The sequence below is a fragment of the Meles meles genome, chromosome 3 (assembly GCF_922984935.1).
Source record: "Meles meles chromosome 3, mMelMel3.1 paternal haplotype, whole genome shotgun sequence".
In the NCBI taxonomy this organism is placed as follows: domain Eukaryota; kingdom Metazoa; phylum Chordata; class Mammalia; order Carnivora; family Mustelidae; genus Meles; species Meles meles.
Genome location: NC_060068.1, coordinates 172,375,854 through 172,398,051, shown reverse-complemented (window position 1 = coordinate 172,398,051; position 22,198 = coordinate 172,375,854). Strand labels below are relative to the sequence as shown.

Below are 22,198 nucleotides of genomic sequence, written 5' to 3'. Positions count from 1 at the left end.
TAAAGATTATTTATTTATTTATTTGACAGACAGATCACAAGTAGGCAGAGAGGCAGGCAGAGAGAGAGGAGGAAGCAGGCTCGCCACGGAGCGGAGAGCCCGATGCGGGGCTCGATCCCAGGACCCCGGGATCATGACCTGAACCGAAGGCAGAGGCTTTAACCCACTGAGCCACCCTGGCACCCCCTCAAATAAATAAATCTTAAAAAAAAAAAAAAAAAAAGACACTTCTCTCTGCCTAGAAAGCTGCTGGAACAGGTATTTCCCCAAACGTACACAAGTAAAGCTGACATGATCCTTTTCCTCTCTGCGCTTCTAACCCCCTGCAGAGTAGGGATTTGGTCCCAAACCTGCCCGCTGTCAGGAATGAAAGTCCTGCACAGTTTGAAGTGTTGCATCGTGAAAAGCTGATCTGGCAGCATTAAACAAAATGCTTTTGATAAAAGAAACTATCGGAAGGAGCTGGCACCACGTGGCTGCGAGAACGCGCGCGGAGGTTCCTGGTGGTGGGAGGCACTGGGCCTTGAGACAGCATCTAGGCAGGGACGGCCCGCCACAGGCCAGGGCGCCAGACACATTCATGCGAGGCAGCTGCCGGGGAAACCAGAACCTTCCGCAGAAGCGCGGTGTGCCACGCAGCAGAAGCCTGGGAAGGAGGGCACACGCACGAGAGTGTGTCCGGTATTAATGTGAGGAAATAATTCGACGTGTGCGCAGATTCCTGTACCAGAAAAAGTTGCCAAGCATGATTCATAATAGAACGAAAAGAACCACCTTGAACATCGGACCCCAAGGGAACACATTACGGCGTATCTATGTGAGAGAACGCGAGGAAGCTATTAATCATCACGTGTTAGTTAGATGAATACTTAACGGGAAACTGCCTATGATACAAAAAGGAAAGAGGTTACAATTTTGTCTTAAAATACGTGCCCTCCCCCATAAGGAGGTGGGAAGAACACGTGGTCTAACAAGCTACAGCCATTACCTCTGGCTGCTGGGTTTGCACAGGATTCTTAGTTGCTTCAAAAATTTGATTTTCCTCCCCTCTAGAGTGAAAATGAATATTATACCGAGAAGAAAATTAATACGTGTTGTTTTTTGGAGAAGACAAATCCTCTTTGAAAGCCACAGGTTTTCCCAGCAGCTTTTGAAGTTAATTAAGACTTTTTTTTAATCTGATAAAATATAACATAAAAAGTATAATTTTTACCATTTTTAGGGATACACTCCAGGGGCATCAAGTATATTCACATTACTGTACAACCTTTGCCAGGGTCCATTCCCAGGGTCCATCGCTATCTGTCATCCCAAACTGAATCCATACCTATTAACCACTACCTCTCCCCCACCCCAAAACCACTTTCTGTTCTAGGCACCTCACGTAAATGGAATTGGACCCGAGTTGTCCTTTTGTGTTTGGCTTCTTTCATGTCTTAGCATGTCTTCGAGGCTCACCCGTGTGCTGGTATACATCACGATTCCATCCCTTCCTAAGGCTGAGGAATAACCCGTTGTATGTGGCTACCACATTTTGTTCCATGATGTTACCTTTTAAATCAGACTTTAATGTTTATCATGCCTGAGCATCAGAAGGATCAGCCGTTCCTATAATTGAAGGATGTTTACCATCAGAAGAATTAAGAACACCAGATAGTACAAGGAAACAAGTTATTTGATTCAGAGAGCCAAATTCCGCACGTAGGTAGAACCCACTAAAATCTACGGTATCCAGCCAAAGTTTGCAAGAAGGGAGGACACCAGGTGCCACACACTCGAGGGACCCTTAGTGGTCCCCAAATCAGTTGTCTGGGACCAAAGGTATGTGTGTCACTTTCTGTGAGTAATTAAAAAGGCCTGCTATAGAGTCAGGATGGCGCTTGCCTCTGGAGGACCAGGGAATCTTCTGGGCCGAGGGAAATGTTCCATTTCTTGGTCAGGGTGTGGGCCACACTGATACGCATTTGTCACTTGTCAAAACTCAGGGACCTGTACATTTCACTGAAATGAAGACCTGTACATTTCACTGCATGTAATTTACTGTATGTAAATTATACCTCGATTTTTAAAAAGGAATGAAAAACAGGCTTGCCAGAACCCCTAGCAAGAAGTCACATTAGCCCTAAAGAAATTGAGTAAATGAGAATTCTAGAGACACAGAGGTGGTTCTGCAGCTCACCACTGTTGCTTTTCTGCCTGTCTGCCTCGGGCGCTTGGGTGGGTCACCGCCGTCCCTGTGAGTGAGTGCGAGCTCCTTCCTCTTCGCTGCTGAAACACTGGTTTGTTTCGGGGAAGTCGGGTAAACACACGGGGGACTGTCTGCCCCTGCCAGGGAAGCTGCCCTAATTTGGTCCACAGCCCCATAGGTGTGCAGCCTGGGTGGTGTAATACCTGAAGGCATGTCCCTTTGCGTGGGAGGAGAAAGCAGACACATCCTGACGACCTGTCAGGCTCCAGGTGATGCAAGGCTGCAGCTGAAGAGGGAGGGGATAAGCACCGTGACCCATTTTCAAGAGAAACAAGGGCTCCAGGAGTGCACCGGGGAACCACATTCAAATGTGAGCTCTGCGGCCGAGAAGATGCATTTTGACTCCCTCATTTCAGAGCGGGCTGGCTGCCAGGGGCCCTTCTAGTTGCTTCTCCACCGCGCTCAGCGAGACTCATGAAGAGGTGAAAGTCACCTCTTTCTCATTAAGTACGGTTTTTTGTTACTCTCGGCTCAGTCTGTCTTTATAAAATGTCAAATTCAGGCCACACAGGGTGGGAGGCCGCCTTGTCCCAGCCACGGCGAATTTCCTGCCAGGCTGTTTAAAAGCACTCGGATGTCAGACAACTTTTTCTTTTTTTCAATCTGCTGCTCTAGATTCTCCACACTGCTACTCCTCGCTATTAAAATGCACGGCCCAGTGGCCAGCAGATCTCTGGATTGTTTATGGCACAGCAGCATTCGGGAGCATACAAAGTTCTTATCATCTTCAAGGCAGCTCTGAAAACAGAACGGGCCCATGGAAGCCAGATGGTAAATCGGAAAAGAGCAGTCAGAGGCTGAGCTCCTTCCCCAGACTTAATGTTGTATTTTTAAGAAACTGAGCAGGGATTCTGAAAAGCTTCTCAACGTGGACTCATTATCACTTAGGACAGTAACCTGAAGCGACCTGCTCTCACGGCCATAAATGCTGAACCTCTTTGGGTCTCTCACAGAATAAGCTACCTTTACTTCTCACACCCTAGGAAATCACAGCCACGAGGCCAACTGCGAGCCCTTCCCGTCCTTGGCTCCCCTGGCTCCCTAGGTAAAGTCTCATTAACCTGCCAGCAGACATTCTGCCATTCAGCCATTTCATTCTAGCTAGTGTCCTGGGGGGCCTCAGCCCCTCCTTTCCCGTCACTTTGTAACTGCTTAGCCAAGGATTCCCACTTGCTCTCTCAATTTCTTCCCAGCCTCGAGTCAGAGTCAGAGTCAGAGGGCCCCCTGCCAGCCGTGGTCTCCATCCAGGCAGAGGCGCAGGAAGTGTGCTGGTGAGCCTGTGTTCCGAGGGGGACACAGGGGCCTCGGGCCTCCCTGTGCTCCTGGATAAGGAGCCACACACAGCCCCTCCTCCACGCTGAGGCTGGGGACAGTGAGGGCTACGCAGGTCAGGAAGCAGGCTGCGTGACTGCACCATCTGACAGAAAGGCAATCCTCTACCACCGCCAAAGGTGCTGGACTCTTCGCCAGCCCGGCCCATCTAATGATATCAAAATACCATAAAAAATGCAAAACCCAGCAAGGACCTGTGAGCTAACTTACACCAAAAGATACTCTCCCAACTAAAAAAGAATCTTGTCCGTCTGTTCTGGGACCCCAGGGCATTTCCGAACCAGATGTGCAGGTGGTTTCTGATAACTCCTTGTCTGGGGGAGAAATTACCCCCCAGGCCCTGACAAATAACAGAGTTGTCTCCCCTCCCAGGATGGACTTTGAAAACCCATAGTCTCCCATAGGAGCAGCAGAGAGCAGTGATGCAGAGGTCTGGTAGCTGACCAAGACAACTGACCTCTTTGTCATTTTAAGCTCGCTGGTCCTCGGCGCCCTGAGTGCTATCTGGTTGGAACAGCAGCTGAATGATCTCCAACCATGGAAATCACAAGACAAAACAAACAAGAACCCCCGAGTCTATATTGCTTGCTGTGGAGTCTGCCAATTTACCTCTACTGTGACTCTGTGTTCACCTTCGCAGATGGAGTGCTTCCCATGTCGGTGACAAGGGCGTCTGGAGAAGGGGAGGCAGGGGGTGGCCCCAGCCAGAGACAACCATCTCAGAACAGCTGGTACAGCCTTACCGCTCTCTGGCGTGTGTGATCATAAACGGCCCTGTGCAATTACACACACTGACACATCGGTGTCCCTCCATTTGCAGAAGTGGTTCACATGTGTTTTCTTTACCAGGACCTAAGCAGCGTGAGGGCAGGGCCACGTCAAAGACGGCCACGCTTCCCTTGTTCAAAGGTCACTGGCTTGACACTGACTCTAGAACGCCTCCAGAACAGACACAAAATCAGCGCAGGGCGGGAAAGCAAGTGTCATAAAGGGTATGTGCTTTTCCCCAAAGGAGGCCTCCAAAATGATTTATCTTCATGTTTCATGAAAATCTCGCTAAATGTTTGTTTCTTAGGCCCAGGGCAGATCCGAAGCAAGAAATTAAAAGGTACTCATCATGTATTAGCTATTTTTATTATTTCATTATGTTGTTGTCTTGGTTAGTGCCAAAATTTCCAACTGTTTTGACTACCACCGGTCAGCAGCTACCTCTGACGGCCCAGCACCACAGGTATCTACAAGACATCAAAAAATATTTCCTGATGTCCTGAGTACCATATTTATCTAATAAGGTAGACAGATGGGTGATACGTATTTCCAGCAATGATAACCTTCGTACTAAAGAAAGAAAAAGAAAACTAACGATTTACATTTTAAGGGATAAGCTTCAGTTATCAAAAAAAAAAAAAAAAAAAAGTACTCATGAAGGCAGCTCGTATCCAGATAATGCTGCAGAAAAACAGGGTTTGCCTTATTTCTATTGCTTCTCCACAGCAACTCACAGTTACAGGTGAGAAAAAAATACCAGATTGACTTTTCTAAAATGTAAGCATCAGCCAAGTCACTCTGGTATGAGTTTCACAAGGTTTCTTTACTCCAACTCTCCCGGGACATTAAAGAAGAATGCGTGGCATCTCTCATCCTCCATCCCAACATAACCTGCCCCACGTCAGACAAGGGAGAGTAAGGAGACTCGGAGCCCACATTCCTGAGCCCTAACACACACTGGGCTCATCACAGCTGAGAAGGGAGACGGTACCAGAAACCGTGTTACTCAGGACTCACTGCTTTCAAAGAATGTGATGGATCCCTAGAAAGAGATTTAGATACTGTCTTGAGATTTGAAGATGTTGATTATGTTTTGAAGGATATGCTTGGGAAGAAGGATTCTGACGAAGTAGTAGTTAGGCTAGTCATCAAACCAGTCAAGAAATAAAGAAATGGAGAAACCTGCTGCAGGATTAAGCCTCTGTGGCTCTAGTAGTAATCTACTTACCTACGTGCTTTGAAGGAAAGGGACTTTCAACGTAGATCCACATCCAGAGAGAACTGGGAAACACCATGGAGGACAGAGTACCAGTTGGCTAAGGCGATCACGGTGTCCTTGACTAAATATGGACTGCCAGGGAGAGTGACCTCATTTTCTATGTATGAACCAGAAACTGAAATAGGTACCAAATTACGCCAGGCATAAAGCCCAAGGCAGTCAGAAAAACACGTTATCTACTTATTACACAAAGATGCTCACTGAAACTTTATATGGCAGGAAACAAGAAACCTCAGCATTTAAACAAATTGGGGAAGAAGCAGTTGAAGGGGATTAGGAAGTACACACTTCCAGCTAGAGAATAAATAAGTCATGGAGATAGAAAGCACAGCCTAGGAAATATAGTCAATAACATTGTAATAACCTTGTACGGTAACGACTGGTGACCACACTCGTCACGGTGAGCACTGGGCAAGGTACAGATTGTCAGATCACTACATCGTACATGTGAAACTAATATAACATTGTATGTCAACGGTTCTTCAATAATAAAAAGTAATAAAAAATAAACACCATTGCAAAAAAAGTAGGTACTTGATAAGTAATAAAAAAACAAACAAAAAAATAAACAATAGGGGAACATACACAGCAATGGGAATTACAGCATGCTTGTATAATCAAATACGATGCTGCTATTTAAAAACACACTTAAATACTTGCAAGTGATATGGGAAAAATGCCTCTGGGTTCCACAAAACATACACATATCTCAATTATGATGAAAAAAATTTGGCAGGAGATATCCAAAATGTTCAACGAGTTCTTTTCTTCAGAGCAGAATCAGAGGTATTTTTACTTTTCCCCTCCATTTTGAAATACTTAACCAAACTTTCAACAGTTAGTATTTATTATTTTTATAATTAGAAAATAATGAGTGGCATTTTGAAATCTATTCCATTAACATAGAATAGACTGAAGGGAAAAAAACCCTCCCTCCCCCAGGTTGCTTGGAAACTTGGCTTCAGATTGCCATTTCTGTCTCTAGGTACTTTGCAAAGTGGAACGTACAATGGGCAGTTTTATTATTACTTAAGGCAAGCTCTGCCCGGGGGGTCTCTTCCATCACTTACAGATCTCAGATAAAGACTCCCTTCCCAGCAGTGGCCAATGTCAGACACACACCCTTTTTCATTCTTTTACCTCCTGGTCTGGGTGGTGGGGGGGATGTATTTCCCTACTTAGTAGACAAAAAAGACATTTATTAAACTATTTTTCCTGGGCCTTTCTCTTTTTCCATTTTGTGGTATTAGTAATTTGAGACCCTTATATCGTGAAAGCCTAATGCTAGGTTCCCTAAGTTAGAAAGGACTTAACGTTCCCGTTATGCAATTTACTCTACAATTCTAACAATCCGTATACAAAGTTCTTCATTCACACATAAAAACTTTGGGTCTTTGAATTATTACGAATTATTATACCGGACCCAACCAGATTCAGTGAATCATATAGGGCAATCAGAAATACCCCCAGTTATCATCTTGGTGTGGCAGAGGGAATTACCAGATACTGGGCAGAACACATTTCTTCTCAAGTTTAGAGAACAATTTCAAACTTCTTTACTCCTTTGAAGTCTTCATAATGAAGTTGTATGTAACATTTTAGGTGCCATTGAGTACCCTGAAACAAAGTTCACTGATTTATTCTACATAATTTGGTGAACTTGGCTTTTAAGGAATTCAGGGACTTTGTATCAAGTTTAGTTTTTTTTTTTTTAATTTTTTTTTAAAGATTTTATTTATTTATTTGTCAGAGAGAGAAAGATCACAAGTAGGCAGAGGCAGAGGGAGAAGCAGGCTCCCTGCCAAGCAAGGAGCCCGATATGGGACTCGATCCCAGGATGCTAGGATCATGACCTGAGCCAAAGGCAGCCGCTTAACCAACTGAGCCACCCAGGCGTCCCTCAAGTTTAGTTTTAAATAGAAATAAAAGTTCTTTGAACATGGTGACAACACGGACATGTGCAGATACTTTTAAAAAATACATTGTTCAAAATCTATCTGAGCGATCTGCAGTGCTCTAGTGATAAAGACTAAATAATTTCTAAACAATTTTATTGTGAAGTACCCACTGCTTCTTATCTTCCTCCCTTCTAGCCAAAGGCAAAATAAGATACACTGTTGATTTATCAATGTGAATTATCTGTATAGTTTGGTTCTTCTCCTGTGAACCTCTTGGTCACAATCCCTTTGTTCCTCAGAGCCCTTTTTATGACTGTCTTACACCATGAAATTCAAAATTTGACTGCTGAGATTAAGTTTAAGCCCAGGCTGGGAACCAGAAAAGCCAGAAACTTATTCCTAAATTTCTAACAACTCCCGGGTGGATTTCAGCGGCGGGGGGGGGGGGGGGGGGGGGGGGGGCTGACTGGAGGAGGTGGGGAGCAGGAAGGCCAAGGGCCAGGCAGATGTGGGCTGGAATGCTGGCTCCTCCCCATAGTACCTGCGTGATCTTGGACAAGGGACTCGACTTGTCCCAAACCTCTCAGTCTTTCCACACTTTGTAACATGAGCTAGAAGCACATACCAACTAGTCAGTGAATGGAAGCAACTAATAGTTTTGATTTTCAATCTGTAAAAATAGAGAAAAAATGATAATTCTAGATACTGTCATAAAGTGTACTATGCACCCACAGGGTTCTGCAAACACGATTTTACTTTCTGCGATAATGGACTGATTCTCATTGTTTCCTAGGGTGCTTTCATTTACTACTGAAAAGCAGGTTATTCTAGATCATGCAGCTTTTCTCCCCCATGTAGGACGCACCCCTCCCTCGCAACCCCCCAAAATTACTGCCACCGCCAAAATTTAAAATGTGATAACAGGTTTTGCTAACCTTGTTAGAACACTCCATAATATTTGGGTTTCCTCCCTGACTGAGCCATAAAATTATAGGGACATCTATCTACAACCAAATGTTCATACATCAGGAGGCTTTGGATGAATCACTGCAAGCTTCTTCCTAGCCAGCCCCTCCCCCACACGCACCGACAGCTCTGAGATAATTTATGAATATGTAATATCTTGACACAATCCCATATGTGCTGTTTATTCAACTTTCAGTGGAATCCTGCCTATAGCTGGATTTCCATTTTAAAAGTTCTATCCACATTTTGTTTACAGAAACAGCAAACTGAGACATTTATAACCATAAAAAACCCCTCATCTTATATTATCTTTTGTTCTTGACAAGTCAAAGACTTAACAGCTAATGAGATGTTTTATTTTTTTAATTTTGCATTTCTTGTTCATCTCCAGGACATGTGGCCCAAGGGCTGCTTTGACCTTTGACCCCTGTACTCCTCTGTTACCCCTCTACTGGAAGATGAGTCAATTTTTGAAATATGAAGGCTTGTTCACTCAAGGCAAGGTGTAACTCACCCACACACTCTGAAAGAACGGTAATGATCTACGTGCGTCCCTCTGTCTAGAACCTGATTACAAACCCACATCAAGAGCAAAGTATTTTCTGAAGTCTAAAGCAGACCACTTTTGCAGATAGGTTCATTTTCCTCCTCTCTGTTGTGTTTTAAGGCGGTTGGGGTAAAATGCACTTCTATTCTTACCCACAGGTGACTGGGTCACTCCTCAATTCCTACAGTAATTCTACTCCTTCAGCTTAAGAAAATGTAAGTTCTGTTCCTCTATCCTTGTACAGTTTTGCAAAAACAATTATCATCTGATACCAGACGGCAAAAGAAGGTTTTTGGAAACCTATCGGCCCCTTCCCCCCTGACTACTCTGACAGACTATCTCCACCACCAGGCAGCCTGTAACCTCACAAACACACCGGCACTTAAGGGATAAGGGCCTCAGACAACACTTGCTGATAAAACGCTTGTGCAAAGAGACAACTCTTCCAGTACTCTACTTACGTCGGCTGTGATAATCGGGTTGGCAGCATTTTAAGGATGCGTCTGCATTATTAGACCACGCGAAGATAAACCGAATGTGTGACTGTTTCTTATGTCTAGTCTCCCTTTTGGGACCTCAGGAGATCTTTTCCCTTACACTACAATCCAATGCTTAGTTATATCTGCCTGGTATTAAATCAAGGCAAATGCGAGGCAATAGTATGGTATGTTTCAGGTCATTTAATTATGACAAAGAATACTCTCATCTCCACGAGTTATCCCATATAATGTCCTTTCTCTCATTCCCTCCCTCTCTCGCTCTTGCGTACGCTCTCTTTCTCTCTCTCACACACACACAGACACTACAACAGCTCAGGGAGAAGGGATCAGGTGAGCAGCCCCCACTTTCTGACCTTTGGGATCTCTCCAAGAAAATAAGCCTTAAATAGTAGAAAGTGCAGGTGAGCTGGCAGGGCTGGACTCATCGAAAATGTGCAGGGCAGTGTAGTAAATTCAGTCCTAGAACCTTTCCACAGATTATACAAAACACCCGAGGTCCCCAGTGCTAGGAGAGAAGGGAAGGTGGGCAGGAAGGAGGCGGAGCCGCAGAAATGCCCTGGGGAGATCCTGGTGAGCCAAGTGGCAACAGAAAAAATATAAGAGTTCACCAGAGGAAATTAGTTTGCTTATCAGGCAAAGGCCTCTAGACACTATACCATTTTGTGAACACTTCTGGGCAAGAAAATTTGCAGTACAAGTAGCTTACAACGGGGGCTAGGCATTGGTGAGCTTACAGAGTTGAACCAAGCAAAAGTTCTGAGTACAGAGAGACAAACCCAAGCAGATACTCATCAGACGGAGCAGTCCAACCGACCCCCTTCTGAAAGGGGGTATTTTAGAAAACAAAAAGGGCACCAACATAGGTGCATTTTTTAATACACATATTCCTTGAAGTCTCTGGACTTCAAGTCAAAGAAATAAGGTAGTACAATACCGGGAGAGAGGCTCATTGCTCGCCAGGGCCAGTCCTCACAGCTGCCTCCTTGACAGGAGGCAAGCCACTGCCTCCCGCCCCCATCCTCTCCCTGGCCTTCAAACGCAGCTGCATCCCGCTGGAGGCTCTGCGAAAAAGGTTCCCACAGGCAAAGTGCAGAGTACCAGTGCCCGGCTCTTCCAGAGTCTGCAGCGCTGGGGATTTGCAATGACGCCACATGGACAGAAACGGGGGTGAAAATATGAAAAAGAAACAAGGACCAGAAGGCAACAAACAAAAATGCATTCTCCTGCTTTAGTGGTCCAAGAGGAAAAAAAGGGGGGGGGAGAGAAACCCCAAATTAGAGATAGTCAACGGTTGGCTTATCAGGACACATTTGGGCACCCTTAATCCATACCTGGGCAAAAAAAAAAAAAAAAAAATTAAAAAGAAAATTAGAAGTACCTGGGAAATGAACTTGGACACGTTCTAATACAAAATCTCCCCATCATCGCCATCACCATCACCACCAACACCGGGTAAAGAAAAACCAAGCACTTGAGCTATGTTAGCAACTACATTCTACTTACAGACCTGACGTTTACATAATAACAAATTACATAATACTCCTGCTGTGCACTAAAAACCCTTCTATAGGTGAAGCTCTAAACCCTCTGGGCTTTTAACATTTTCCCGAGAGAGCTGGAAAAGTCTGCCGAATAACTGGGGGGAGGGGAGATGGAGTGCTGGAAAAGTCATCCTTGACGAGCTGCAAGCCCAACCAAATGTTCCCGGATAAAAAGGGACTCAGAGCAGGTGACTCCCCGCTGCTTTCATCCCCTGGCGCCCGGGTGTCTAAGGCCAAGGCAGAGCTAGCCCGGCGCGGGGCGCAGGGCGCGGGGTTCAGGGCGGAACTGCCCGGGCCGGGCGGGGGGCGCGGCCGGGGCTTACCTGCTCCCCGAAGTCGATGGCTATGTTGGTGATGCCCAGGGGCACCAGGAACCGGATCAGGGGCCAGTAGTGCGTGAGCGCCGGGAATTTCACCATAGTCCCCGCCGTGGGCTGACCCCACACACATCTGCCGCCGCGAGGGGACTCTGCCGGGAGGCGCGGGGCGAGTGGGCCGAGCGGGGGCGCGGGCGGACGGAGGCCGGGTCCGGCGGGGCCTCGGGGCGGCGGCGGCTCCTCGCGGCTGCGGCGCCCTCTCCAAGCGCGGCTGCTCTAGCAGGAGATCCGCAAGCTCAAGTCCATCCCTGCTGCCCTCCCACACAACAAAGATCTGCCGGGAAAAAAAAGAGGAGGGACAGCGGCGGCGGCGGCGGCAGCAGAAGGTTCTGCTGACAGCGGCTCCATTATAAGCGCTCTGGGGCCCGGAAATAAATAAATAACCGCGCGCACGAGGCGCCGCCGCCGCCGCCGCCGCCGCCGTGCGGAGGAAATCAGGGGCGGGCGCGGAGGCGCGGACACCGCCGGCGGCCCCGGGGGCGGGCGGGCGGCGGGCTGGGGAGGGGCCGGGCCGGCCGGGCGGGCGGCGCCCTCCTTTCCTCCGCCGCCGCCTGCGCTCCGCGCGGCCGCGGGGGGCGCTGCGCACGCACAGGCCGCGGGGCCGCCGCCGCCTCCGAGGCTCTCGAGGCCGCGCGGGATGGGACTCGCTGCGGTGCCCCGGCCGGCCAGGGGCGGCGGCGCGAGCCGGCGGAGCGGCGGGAGGGCGCCGCGGGGAGCCGAGCGGCGGGGGTGCCTCGGGGACGCCCGGGTTCGGGCAACCGGGCCTTGTCGCTCGCCCCGCGGGGCCCGGGTCCGGGGTCCCCTAGCCGTCCCGGGAGCGACCGGGGCGTGTGCGAGCCTGGCAGCCCGGGGACGTGAGCGCGGACGCGCGGGGCGAGATCGAGGCGCGCGGGGCTGCGAAGGAGCGGGAGTCCCCGGCTGTCCCCGGCGAGCGCCGCGCGCGCTCCGTCCCCCGGTGGCCGCCTCAGGCGGGCGGAGACGGGCCGAGGAGGCCCCTCCCGGGCTGGGGCTGGGGTCCTGCTTCGGGCCCACCTGGGAACTAGGGGCCGGGACAGAGAGGGAGAGACGCTCGGGGGCGTGGGGGGCAAAGAGAGCAACGGTCGCAGCGAAGGGGGCATCGCTCTCGGGGTGTCCCAGGGGGAAGAGGCGCCGAGGGCCGCGGGGCCGCTCCCTGCCCCCGCCCAGGCCGGGCCCGCCGTCCTTGGGAGCGCTGGGACCTGCCTCCAGCCGTTTGCTAACGTGAGCCCAGATTCTCTGCAGGGCACCGCTGTTTTAAACCCACCGCAAACGCGAAAAGTCAAGAAAGAAAACACTGTTTTTTTTATTATTATTATTATACGGTGCCCCAGTGATTTCAGGGCAAAGACTAGCCGTGCCGAGGGTTTTCCCTAAAACTTCAGGCGAGCCTGACAGCCAAGCCAGCAGCCACCTGCACCAGGGCATTAGGACAGCGGGTTGAGGCCCGGGGAGGGAAAAGTGCCGCAAGCAGGCAGGGGGTTTGTGGGAAACCTCTGTCCCTTCTGCTAAATGTTGTCCTGAACCAAAAACTGCTCGCAGAAAATAGTCTATTAAAAGGAAGGGGGAAACGAGCCTCCTGTGCAGGGTCGGCTTCGCGGGCTTATGACCCGTGTCGCCGCCGCGAAAGTCCCAGCGTTTGGAAGCCTTGTGTTTGGTTTATCCGACTCTGTTGCCCTCTTGAAATTTCTAATTTTGGAAGGAGAGCCCATCCTGCTCAGATGATTTTGCACTCCCCCCACATCATACGATTCTTCTAAAGTTTAATTAGCATAATGAATTAAAGTAATCTATTGTTAAAAGCCATAAAGTAATTTTGCAGCTAGGAATGAACCCATTACCTCACATGTAGCTTTGTAAAGCTGGTGCTCATAGCCAGCTAGAGACCTCAACTTTCTAGTTTCAGGCATTTCACAATGTATTTGTAAGGATCAAATGTTTTCCATATTTTATGCTGTTTAAGAGACCTTTTAAAATTCCACACAGTCCACACAAGGCCTTGAGAAAGAGGAAGATAATTCACCCTGTAGCTCTGATGTAACCTCAAATGACATCCCCTATAATTAAAATGAAAATTTGGTAATTATTTATTGTGTTACGTGGTGTCAAGTAATATTTTCTGAAAGACTTCCGAGCAAAACAGGAAGTACTTGTGACAGGACTCTTCTCTATGGCAAGTTCCCAAAAGGTGTGTTTTAATATAGTCAAATGTTATTTAATATATACGAAGAGAGCTTGTTATTTAAAGGAATTCTCTGGGAAGGAGTTCTTTTCTAAAGCAAATATCACCTTACGGTTACTCGGTTACTCTAGGTTTCCGTGGGCTTGTTTTACTCAAAGCAATCTAATTACACTGACCTTTGTCTGGAATGTGGGGTTGATGAGGTCTTCGATCAATACTCATCAAGTCCAGTTTGCTTTGGCTGGTCTCTGGACAAGGACCCGCCACATTGCTGCCCGTGCTGCTGCTGGCCCATGTAGACACACAGCTTCCCTCTTCAGGAGGAATGGTGAGAAAGTTCCAGTGAATCAATGAAAGGCCGCCATCCTTGTTTGAATATTCTGAAAGTGTGTTTCTCGAATGAGTGATTGAATAGTGTCATCTTTGATTACGGCAAAGAGCACTTTTTAGATTGGAGAGGCCTCCAAATTTCAATCACATAGTGGCAATATGGAAGTTAAGGGGACATTTGATTATTTTTTCCTGTCAATGACTCGAAGTCAGAGAACTGATTTCAAAGGGGGGGCTTTTGGCCTCTCTTTTGCTTCCTCTTTTTAACTTAGTCGTTGTTTGAAAAGATAACTCCAGAGAAACAAGTGATGATAATGAATGGGGAATTTTCTAAATTACACAGAACGCAAGAAGAGATCATAAAGTCATTTACACTGGATTCAAAGGGTTATCTTTCCAAGGGTACAGCTTTATCTTCAATTTATAGAGTTTTTTGTTCAAAGGACATTACAAGATTTATAGACTCTACACTCAAAAATGTGAGGAAAAAATATATACATATAGGAAAAATGCTGGAAGAAAATGTGCTGCACTGTTAACGGTGTTTAGATACAGCTTCATAGTATTATTCATTTCTTTTTATATCTTTCTATATTTAACATAATGGCCGATATAGCAGCTTATTAAAAAAGTTTTAAAAAATATTTACGGGGCGCCTTGGTGGCTCAGTGGATTGGGCTGCTGCCTTCGGCTCAGGTCATGATCTCAGGGTCCTGGGATCGAGCCCCACGTCGGGCTCTCTGCTCTGTAGGGAGCCTGCTTCCTCCTCTCTCTCTGCCTGCCTCTCTGCCTGCTTGTGATCGCTCTCTGTCAAATAAATAAAATCTTAAAAAAAAAAAAATTTACAAAATGTCATCAGAAGTGCAAGTGGACATTAATATCAGAGCATGGGAAAAGTTACTCTTCACGGAAACAATTTTATAAATGACCAGCCATATGCCATTGTGTTGGTGTTTAAAATTACTAAAATTATTAACTCTGATTTTTGAAAAAAAGTTACACGTGTGTCTCATTTTCTTTTTTTCTGGAATTGGTCTCAAATGACTATGTACAATTTACCCCTATATCTGCTGCAAAGGACAGAATAAAAGGTCATGTTTAAAACCATCCAGTTCTCTAACTCTGCAACTTGGCTTTCCCTAATTGGAGGGGCCCGCTGGCAGCAGATTGGAATTGTAGTCAGGGACGGGATCTGGAAGAAGGTGTCCTAAAGATTTGTGGGAGATTGACTCTATAGTGTTATCTACACACTATAATTATTCTCTCTCATGTATTTAATGTACCAGTTTATTTAATAGATAGTTGTAGTGGAAGATTTAGTCCTGGATATTGGTGTCTTTTTTTGTATATTGGTGTTTTTGAAATGAGTAGGAACCCCCTCCCCTCATAGACTAGCTGTAAGTTCAATCCTTATAGTTCTACATCTGAGTCTTATACAATTTTACTCCATGGCCCATTGGGGGTGGTGTGGGGAAGCCTCTGATTTCTAGACTATTTAATTGTGTTCATATGAATATTGTTCTCTTTGATGAAGTCATGACTTCTGCCCAGTTCCAAGCTTCCAAGAGCAGGAAGACAAGTTGTCTCCTTCCCCCCAAGCTGCATGTTTTACTTTTGTGGTCTCTGTGTCATTCCAGCCCAAGCCTTGTAACAATTTGCCTGGGCCAATGATCAAAGCCAGTTTTTGTACTCTCAACACATCCCAACGATAGGGGGTAGGAGGTGAGTGACGTGGGTAAATGGTCCAGAAATGGAATATTTGCTATAGATAAACTAGAATTAGCTAGTTATATTCTGCTAGGAGTTTCAGTTCTCACTTTTAATGATTTCTTTAATATTTTTAAAGGGACCACACAGATGCTTCCAAAATGTTGAACTGAGAGAAGGAATAGGGAGAGTTTCTCTAACATGCCAGTATTGATATGGTCTGCAGACTATTTTGGTAAGTGAAAAAAACTATAAAATGGCGTGCTATTTTGGGTGGAAGGGAGGTAAAATGGGAGAGAAATAGGAATATGGTTGTGCGTGTATCTGTGTATTTGCTTATATTTGTGAAGAAGTCACACTGGAAATATAATCCAAAAATTATTCAAGTGCTTATCCATGGGGAAAGAAAGAGCCCAAGGCCAAATAGGGATGGAAGAAGGAATTCTCTGAATGTATTTTGTAATCTAATTTTGGCTGTGGAAACATTCATGTTTTAAATGATGAAAACAGAAAAATAAAGCAAAAGAAGACAATTATGGGCAGAAGACATATACATGTCATGCATGTTTTTTTTAGTTTTTTCCTCTTTTATTCTGAGGAGAGGATTTAAGACAGCTTTAATCAGAGCAGAGATATATGCCTTATCCAGATATAATGCCTTTTTACATTTTATTTTTATAAAAATGTTTTTTTCTATAATTGCTAGAGAATGAAACATATGGGGAACCTCTTGCCAGGTCAGTTTTGTAACCTGATGGCATTGTGTATTGATAACTAACTTTGTGTCTGAAAAATGACTAAAAAAAACAAGAGTAAGCTTTGAGATGGATTCTGCTTGTGACACTCAAAAATACCTCCACACTAGCCCCTGACTTTCAGGATTCTGGAAGCAGTGTACTTTATAGAGGTGAGCACATGATGGTTTGCGGACTTGTATTTGGCTCATCATGGTGACACACAAAGGATACAGGCTCTGCAGACCTTAGGTCAGGTAATTCCTAATGAATTGAACGGAGCGGAGATGTAACTGAGATTAAAATATAGCAACTTTTGCCGGGTCCTGTGTCAGGCTCCCAGCTCTGTGGGGAGTCCGCTTCTCCCTCTGACCTTGTCCACTCTCATGCTCTCTCTCTCTCTCAAATAAGTAAACACATCTTTAAAAAATAAAAAAATAAAAAAAATCTTTAAAAAATAACAACTTCTTGTAACCTCTTTTCCTCTCTTTAACTTCTGCGCTCTTGTTTTTAATTAATCTCTACGCCCAGAGTGGGGCTCAAACTTACAACCCCAAGATCAAGAGTTGCAAGCTGTACTGACTGAGCCAGGTGTCCCTGCTTTTGCTTGTTTTTTAAAAAAATGACCAGAATAACATAAAATGCATATTATTAAAATAGTTAATAAATCTTACATTTTTATTCTTGCTACCTATCCAAGGTCAAAAGTCCATTTTTTTAAAAAAGTCATTTTACCATATCGTGTGTTTCACAAAGATTTCCTGTGTAATTCCAGCTCACTTTGATATTTTCTTTTCTATTTATTATTTTGGCAATCAGGGAGAGCTACATGTCTCACTTTCTAACATGTGTCTGATATCTACCACAAAATATTGAATTTCCTGAGATTAGGAACTATTTAAAATATTACCATCTTCTTTCACTTCCCATTACTCCCCTCCACTCCTGGGACAATGACAGATACTAAGTAATGTGTTTTGAATTGAGTTTTCTAAAAGTGTTTTATGTTTAATCTCCAAGTTTAGTCTCCAAGGGTATAAATCCTTTCCGTTGTACAGTTAGTAGTGACTGGACATCCTTAGCATATTGATAATATGGAGAAATCAGGTTTTGTCACTTCTCAGACTTTACTATCCCAGAGAAGAGGCAGACAAACAATAGTTGTATTGTTACTGCATTTTAATTGAGTCTATTGATTTGACTAATTAAGGTATTAATTAATCAGACAAATACACCACACAGTAGATCGCTTATCCCTGAATTCCTACTTTCCCCCAGATCATTTTTATATTTGAAAAGGTGCCTGATTTCAAAACGATATCCTGCAACACTACGTAATTTCTCTTGTGACTCCATAGATTTTGTGGTTGGACAAGGTAGTAATGAAACCAGTGTTATTTGAATCTCTATGTAGGTCAGCTCACTTTGCTTTAATCCATTCAGCAACCTCTTTGGAGGGCCTACTGTATGCCAGGCCTGGTGCAAGGTGCTGGCTATGTAGTACCGAACAAAACAAACACCATCTTCCTCAGACTGAAAACAACGCAAGATGTCCTCTCTCACTGCTGCTCTAATTCAAAGCCATACTGAAGGCTCCCGCCAATGCAATCAGGCCAGAAGAAGAGATAAAACGTATGCACACTGGAAAGAAAAAGAATTTTTTCATTTGCAGATGATGAGATAGTTCAGATAGAAAACCTCAGAGGTTTTTTTTTTTCTTTAAGATTTTATTTATTTGAGAGACAGAGGGAGAGTGAGAGAGAGAGAGCGAGCGTGAGCACACCAGCAGGAGGAGGGGCAGACTCAGCTGAGCAGGGAGCCTGAAGACATGGGGCTCAATCCCAGGACCCTGAGATCATGATCTGAGCCAAATTCGAGAGTTGGATGCTCAATTGATTGAGCCACCCAGGTGCCCCAACAGCCTTTCGCTTTTAATTACAATGATTGGTCTTCGCGTTCGCTTCCTGGGAGTGCTATAACAAGGGACCACTATGTATTCTCTCAAAGATCTGGATGCTAGAAATCCAAAATCAAGGTTGTGGGCTGTGAATGCTTCCTTGGAAGCTTCTAGGAAAGAATCCTTTTTTGTGCCTTTTTAAAAATTATTAATTATTTTTATTAACATATAATGTATTATTTGCCCCATGGGTACAGGTCTGTGAATCGTCAGACTTAGACACTTCACAGCACTCACCATAGCACATACCCTCCCCAATGTCCATAACCCAGCCACCCTCTCCCCACCCCGACTCCCACCAGCAACCCTCAGTTTGTTTTGTGAGATTTAAAGTCTCTTACGGTTTGTCTCCCTCCCGATCCCATCTTGTTTCATTTTTTCCTTCCTGCCCCCCAAACCCCCCACTTTGCCTCTCAACTTCCTCATATCAGGGAGATCATATGATAATTGTCTTTCTCTGATTGACTTACTTCGCTTAGCATAATATCCTCTAGTTCCATCCACGTCGTTGCAAATGGCAAGATTTTGGGTTTTTTTTGGACGGCTGCATAGTATTCCATTGTGTATATATATACCACATCTTCTTTATCCATTCATCTGTTGATGGACATCTATGTTCTTTCCGTAGTTTGGCTATTGTGGACATTGCTGCTCTAAACATTCGGGTGCACGTGCCCCCCCTTTTTAAAAGATTTTCTTTCTTTTTGAGAGAGAAAGTGAGCATGCGAAAGAGAGACCATGAGCAGGAGGGAGGATCGGAGGTGAGGGAGAGAGAAAATTCTCAAGCAGACTCCCTTCCCTGCTGAGCACGGAATCTCAGGCAGGCCTCCATCCCAGGACCCTGAGATCATGACCTGAGCCAAAGGCAGACACTTAACTGACTGAGCCACTCAGGCGCCCAACCTCAGAGATTCTGCAAGAAAGCTACTAGAACTATGATACGAGCTTAGCAAGGTCACAGGATACAAAGGCATTTACAATCCTCAGTTGTGCTTAAACATACCAGCAGTGAAAAATTAGCAGTTGAAATTTAAAAGCCATCACTGACAACAGTATTAAAATTCATGAAACATTTAGGGATAGATCTAATAAAAAATGCTGAAAACTATAAAACATTAGGAGTTCAAAAGAGACCTAACTAAATGGAGAGGTGTGATAGATTAATGGACCAGAAAGCATTGTTAAGATATCAATTCTCCCCAAACTGGTCTACAGATTACACAGAATCCCCATCAAGATCCTTTGGAAAAAGAAAAAGCGCAGGACTGAGGCCAGCCAAAGCAACTTTGAAGAAGAACAGAACCAGAGGACCCAAACTACTGAAAAGCCACCATAATCACCCCAGCTTCCCTCAGGTGAAACATACAAAGCAATGGAATAAAGTAAAGATTCAGAAATAGACCCTCATATACACAGTCAATTGATTTTTCATAGAAATGGCAATGGTAATTAAATGGAGATGGAATAATATTTTCAGCAAGCATTGCTGGGACAAAATAATGACCCGTGAGCCATACTTCATGGCATGAAGTCAATTTAATAAAAATAAGTAAAATTAAGTAAAAATAGATCAAAGATTCAATGCAATAACCACAATACTTCTAGATAAACACTTAGGAGAAAATCTTTGTGACCATAGGTTAGGCAAAGATTTCTTAGACAAAACATCAAAAGCACAAACCACCTAGAGAAACATTCATAAATTAAACTTCACAATTCAAAAACTTCTGCTCTTCCAAAGCTCTTGTTAAGAAAAGTAAGAAGAGGGGCGCCTGGGTGGCTCCGTCGGTTAAACAGCTGCCTTCGGCTTGGGTTGTGGTCCCAGGCTCCTCGGATCGAGTCCCGCATCGGGTTCCCTGCTCAGTGGAGAGCCTGCTTCTCCCTCTCCCTCTGCCTGCCTCTCTGCCTACTGTATCTACTACTCTATCTCTCTGTCAAATAAATAAATAAATAAAATCTTAAAAAAAAAAAAAAGTAAGAAGCCTAGCCGTGGATTGGGAAGAAATATTTACCAAATACATATCTGATAAAGGGGTTGTATCAAGAATGTAAGTATCTTTTCAAAACATAATAATAGAAATACAAATAACTCAAAGTCATGTGTTTTCATAAATATATGAAAGGACTCTCACCTTCGTTAACTTATTAGGGAAATGTGCCTTAACAGGACCAACACCTACTAGAAGGGCTAAAGTGTAAAAATGGGGCAAAACACCCAAGAGCTAGGGAGGTTATGGAGCAAAAGGAACTCACATACATCAAGTTGGGAGTGCAAAATGGGACAGTCACTTTGGAAAATGGTTTGACAGTTTCTCATAAACTCAAATACACACTTACCAAACAGCCCAACAATTCCACTCCTGGGTATTTACCCAAGAGAAATGAAAACATATGTTCACAAAAAGACCTGCATGCAAGTGTTTATAGCAACTTATTCGTGATGACCCAAACCTGGAAACTACCCAAAAAACCATGAACTGATGAATGGTTAAACAAGCTGTGATACATCCATACTGTGAAATCCTACTCCCAATAAACCAACCAGACTACTGATAAACACAGTACGGTTGAATCTCGAGAGGAGTGACTCAGAATGGTACCCTCTCACATACCCTACCGGAAACACAAACCGCAGCGACAGAAATCGAACCAGTTGCCGGTGCCTGGGGGTGTGGTGGGAGAGCTTAAAGGATCCATTACAAAGTAGCACAAGGAAACTTTCTGGGGTGATAGAAATATTTTACATTTTGACCTTGGTTGTGGTTACACAACTCCTAGAACTGTCTACCTAAGAAGGATGAAATCTTGCTATAGATATATATAAATGACGTCTCTACAAACCGACTTTTTAAAGTAGGCTCCACGCACAGCCTGGAGCCCAACGCAGGGCCTGAACTCATGACCCTGAGATCAAGACCTGAGCGGAGATGGAGAGTTGGAGGCCGGGTGGCTCAGTCGGCTGAGCATGGGGCTCTTGATTTCAGTTTAGGTCAGGATCTCAGGGTGCTGAGATAGAGCCCGGTGTTGTGCTCTGCGCTCAGAGGAGAGCCTGCTTGAGGATTCTTTCTCTCTCTCTCCCTCTGCCCCTCCCCTGCTCTCTCAAATAGATAAGTAAATCTTAAAACAACAACAACCAAAAACAAGTTAGACACTTAATCAGCTGAGCTGCCCAGGTGCTGCAGTATAAGCCTACTTTAAGTAAAACATATGAGCACATTTAAACAAAATAAAATAAAACAATCCCTTCCTTTGTGGAACAACCGTTAATCAAATAAGCACACAAATAAATATACAATTGCACGTGGCATTCAACAATATAGCTGGCCATCTCCTATCATAAAGAAGAGCTGGATAAGGAAGTTTACAATTTATGTTTAAATACTGAATCAACCCAGTTAATTTGCTTTAGAATTTGCACAGGGTCTTCTATCTGCTGTACTACTAACAATAGCTAATATTTACTGCCATTTTTCCAAATGCCGGTTGCTGCGCTAGATTCTTTATACATAGCATCTCATTTAATCCTCAAAGTAAGTCTCTGAATTTGCTACTAATACCACCACCACCAACCCCCCCCTTTTTTTTTTTGCAGTGGAAGCATAAACACAAAGGTTAAGTAAGCAAATTTCTAAGGTCTCACAACAAATAAGCAAAGGGGTTGGTGTTCAACGCACTGACTGAAAGCCCTTGACCCCCATGCCAGGGCTTTATGATGGGGTGCACTTGAGTAAAATGCAGAGTCTCTGCCCTTCCGCAGAGACTGGGACTCAGCCTGAAGAGTGGACTCATCCTGGGGGCTTTGTTCACAATCCCCCAG

General features: G+C 45.0%; 1 protein-coding gene across 1 annotated transcript in view; it reads right to left on the bottom strand.

Annotated features, from left to right (window-relative positions):
• Window positions 1–11,892, bottom strand: part of ANKH (ANKH inorganic pyrophosphate transport regulator) — a 129,633-nt gene extending 117,741 nt beyond the window's left edge. The window contains exon 1 of the mRNA XM_045999444.1: window positions 11,403–11,892. Within this exon, the coding sequence (XP_045855400.1) occupies window positions 11,403–11,498 (96 nt within the window). The 5' untranslated portion in view covers window positions 11,499–11,892. The remainder of the gene's footprint in view (window positions 1–11,402) is intronic.
• Window positions 11,893–22,198: the final 10,306 nt, after the last annotated feature.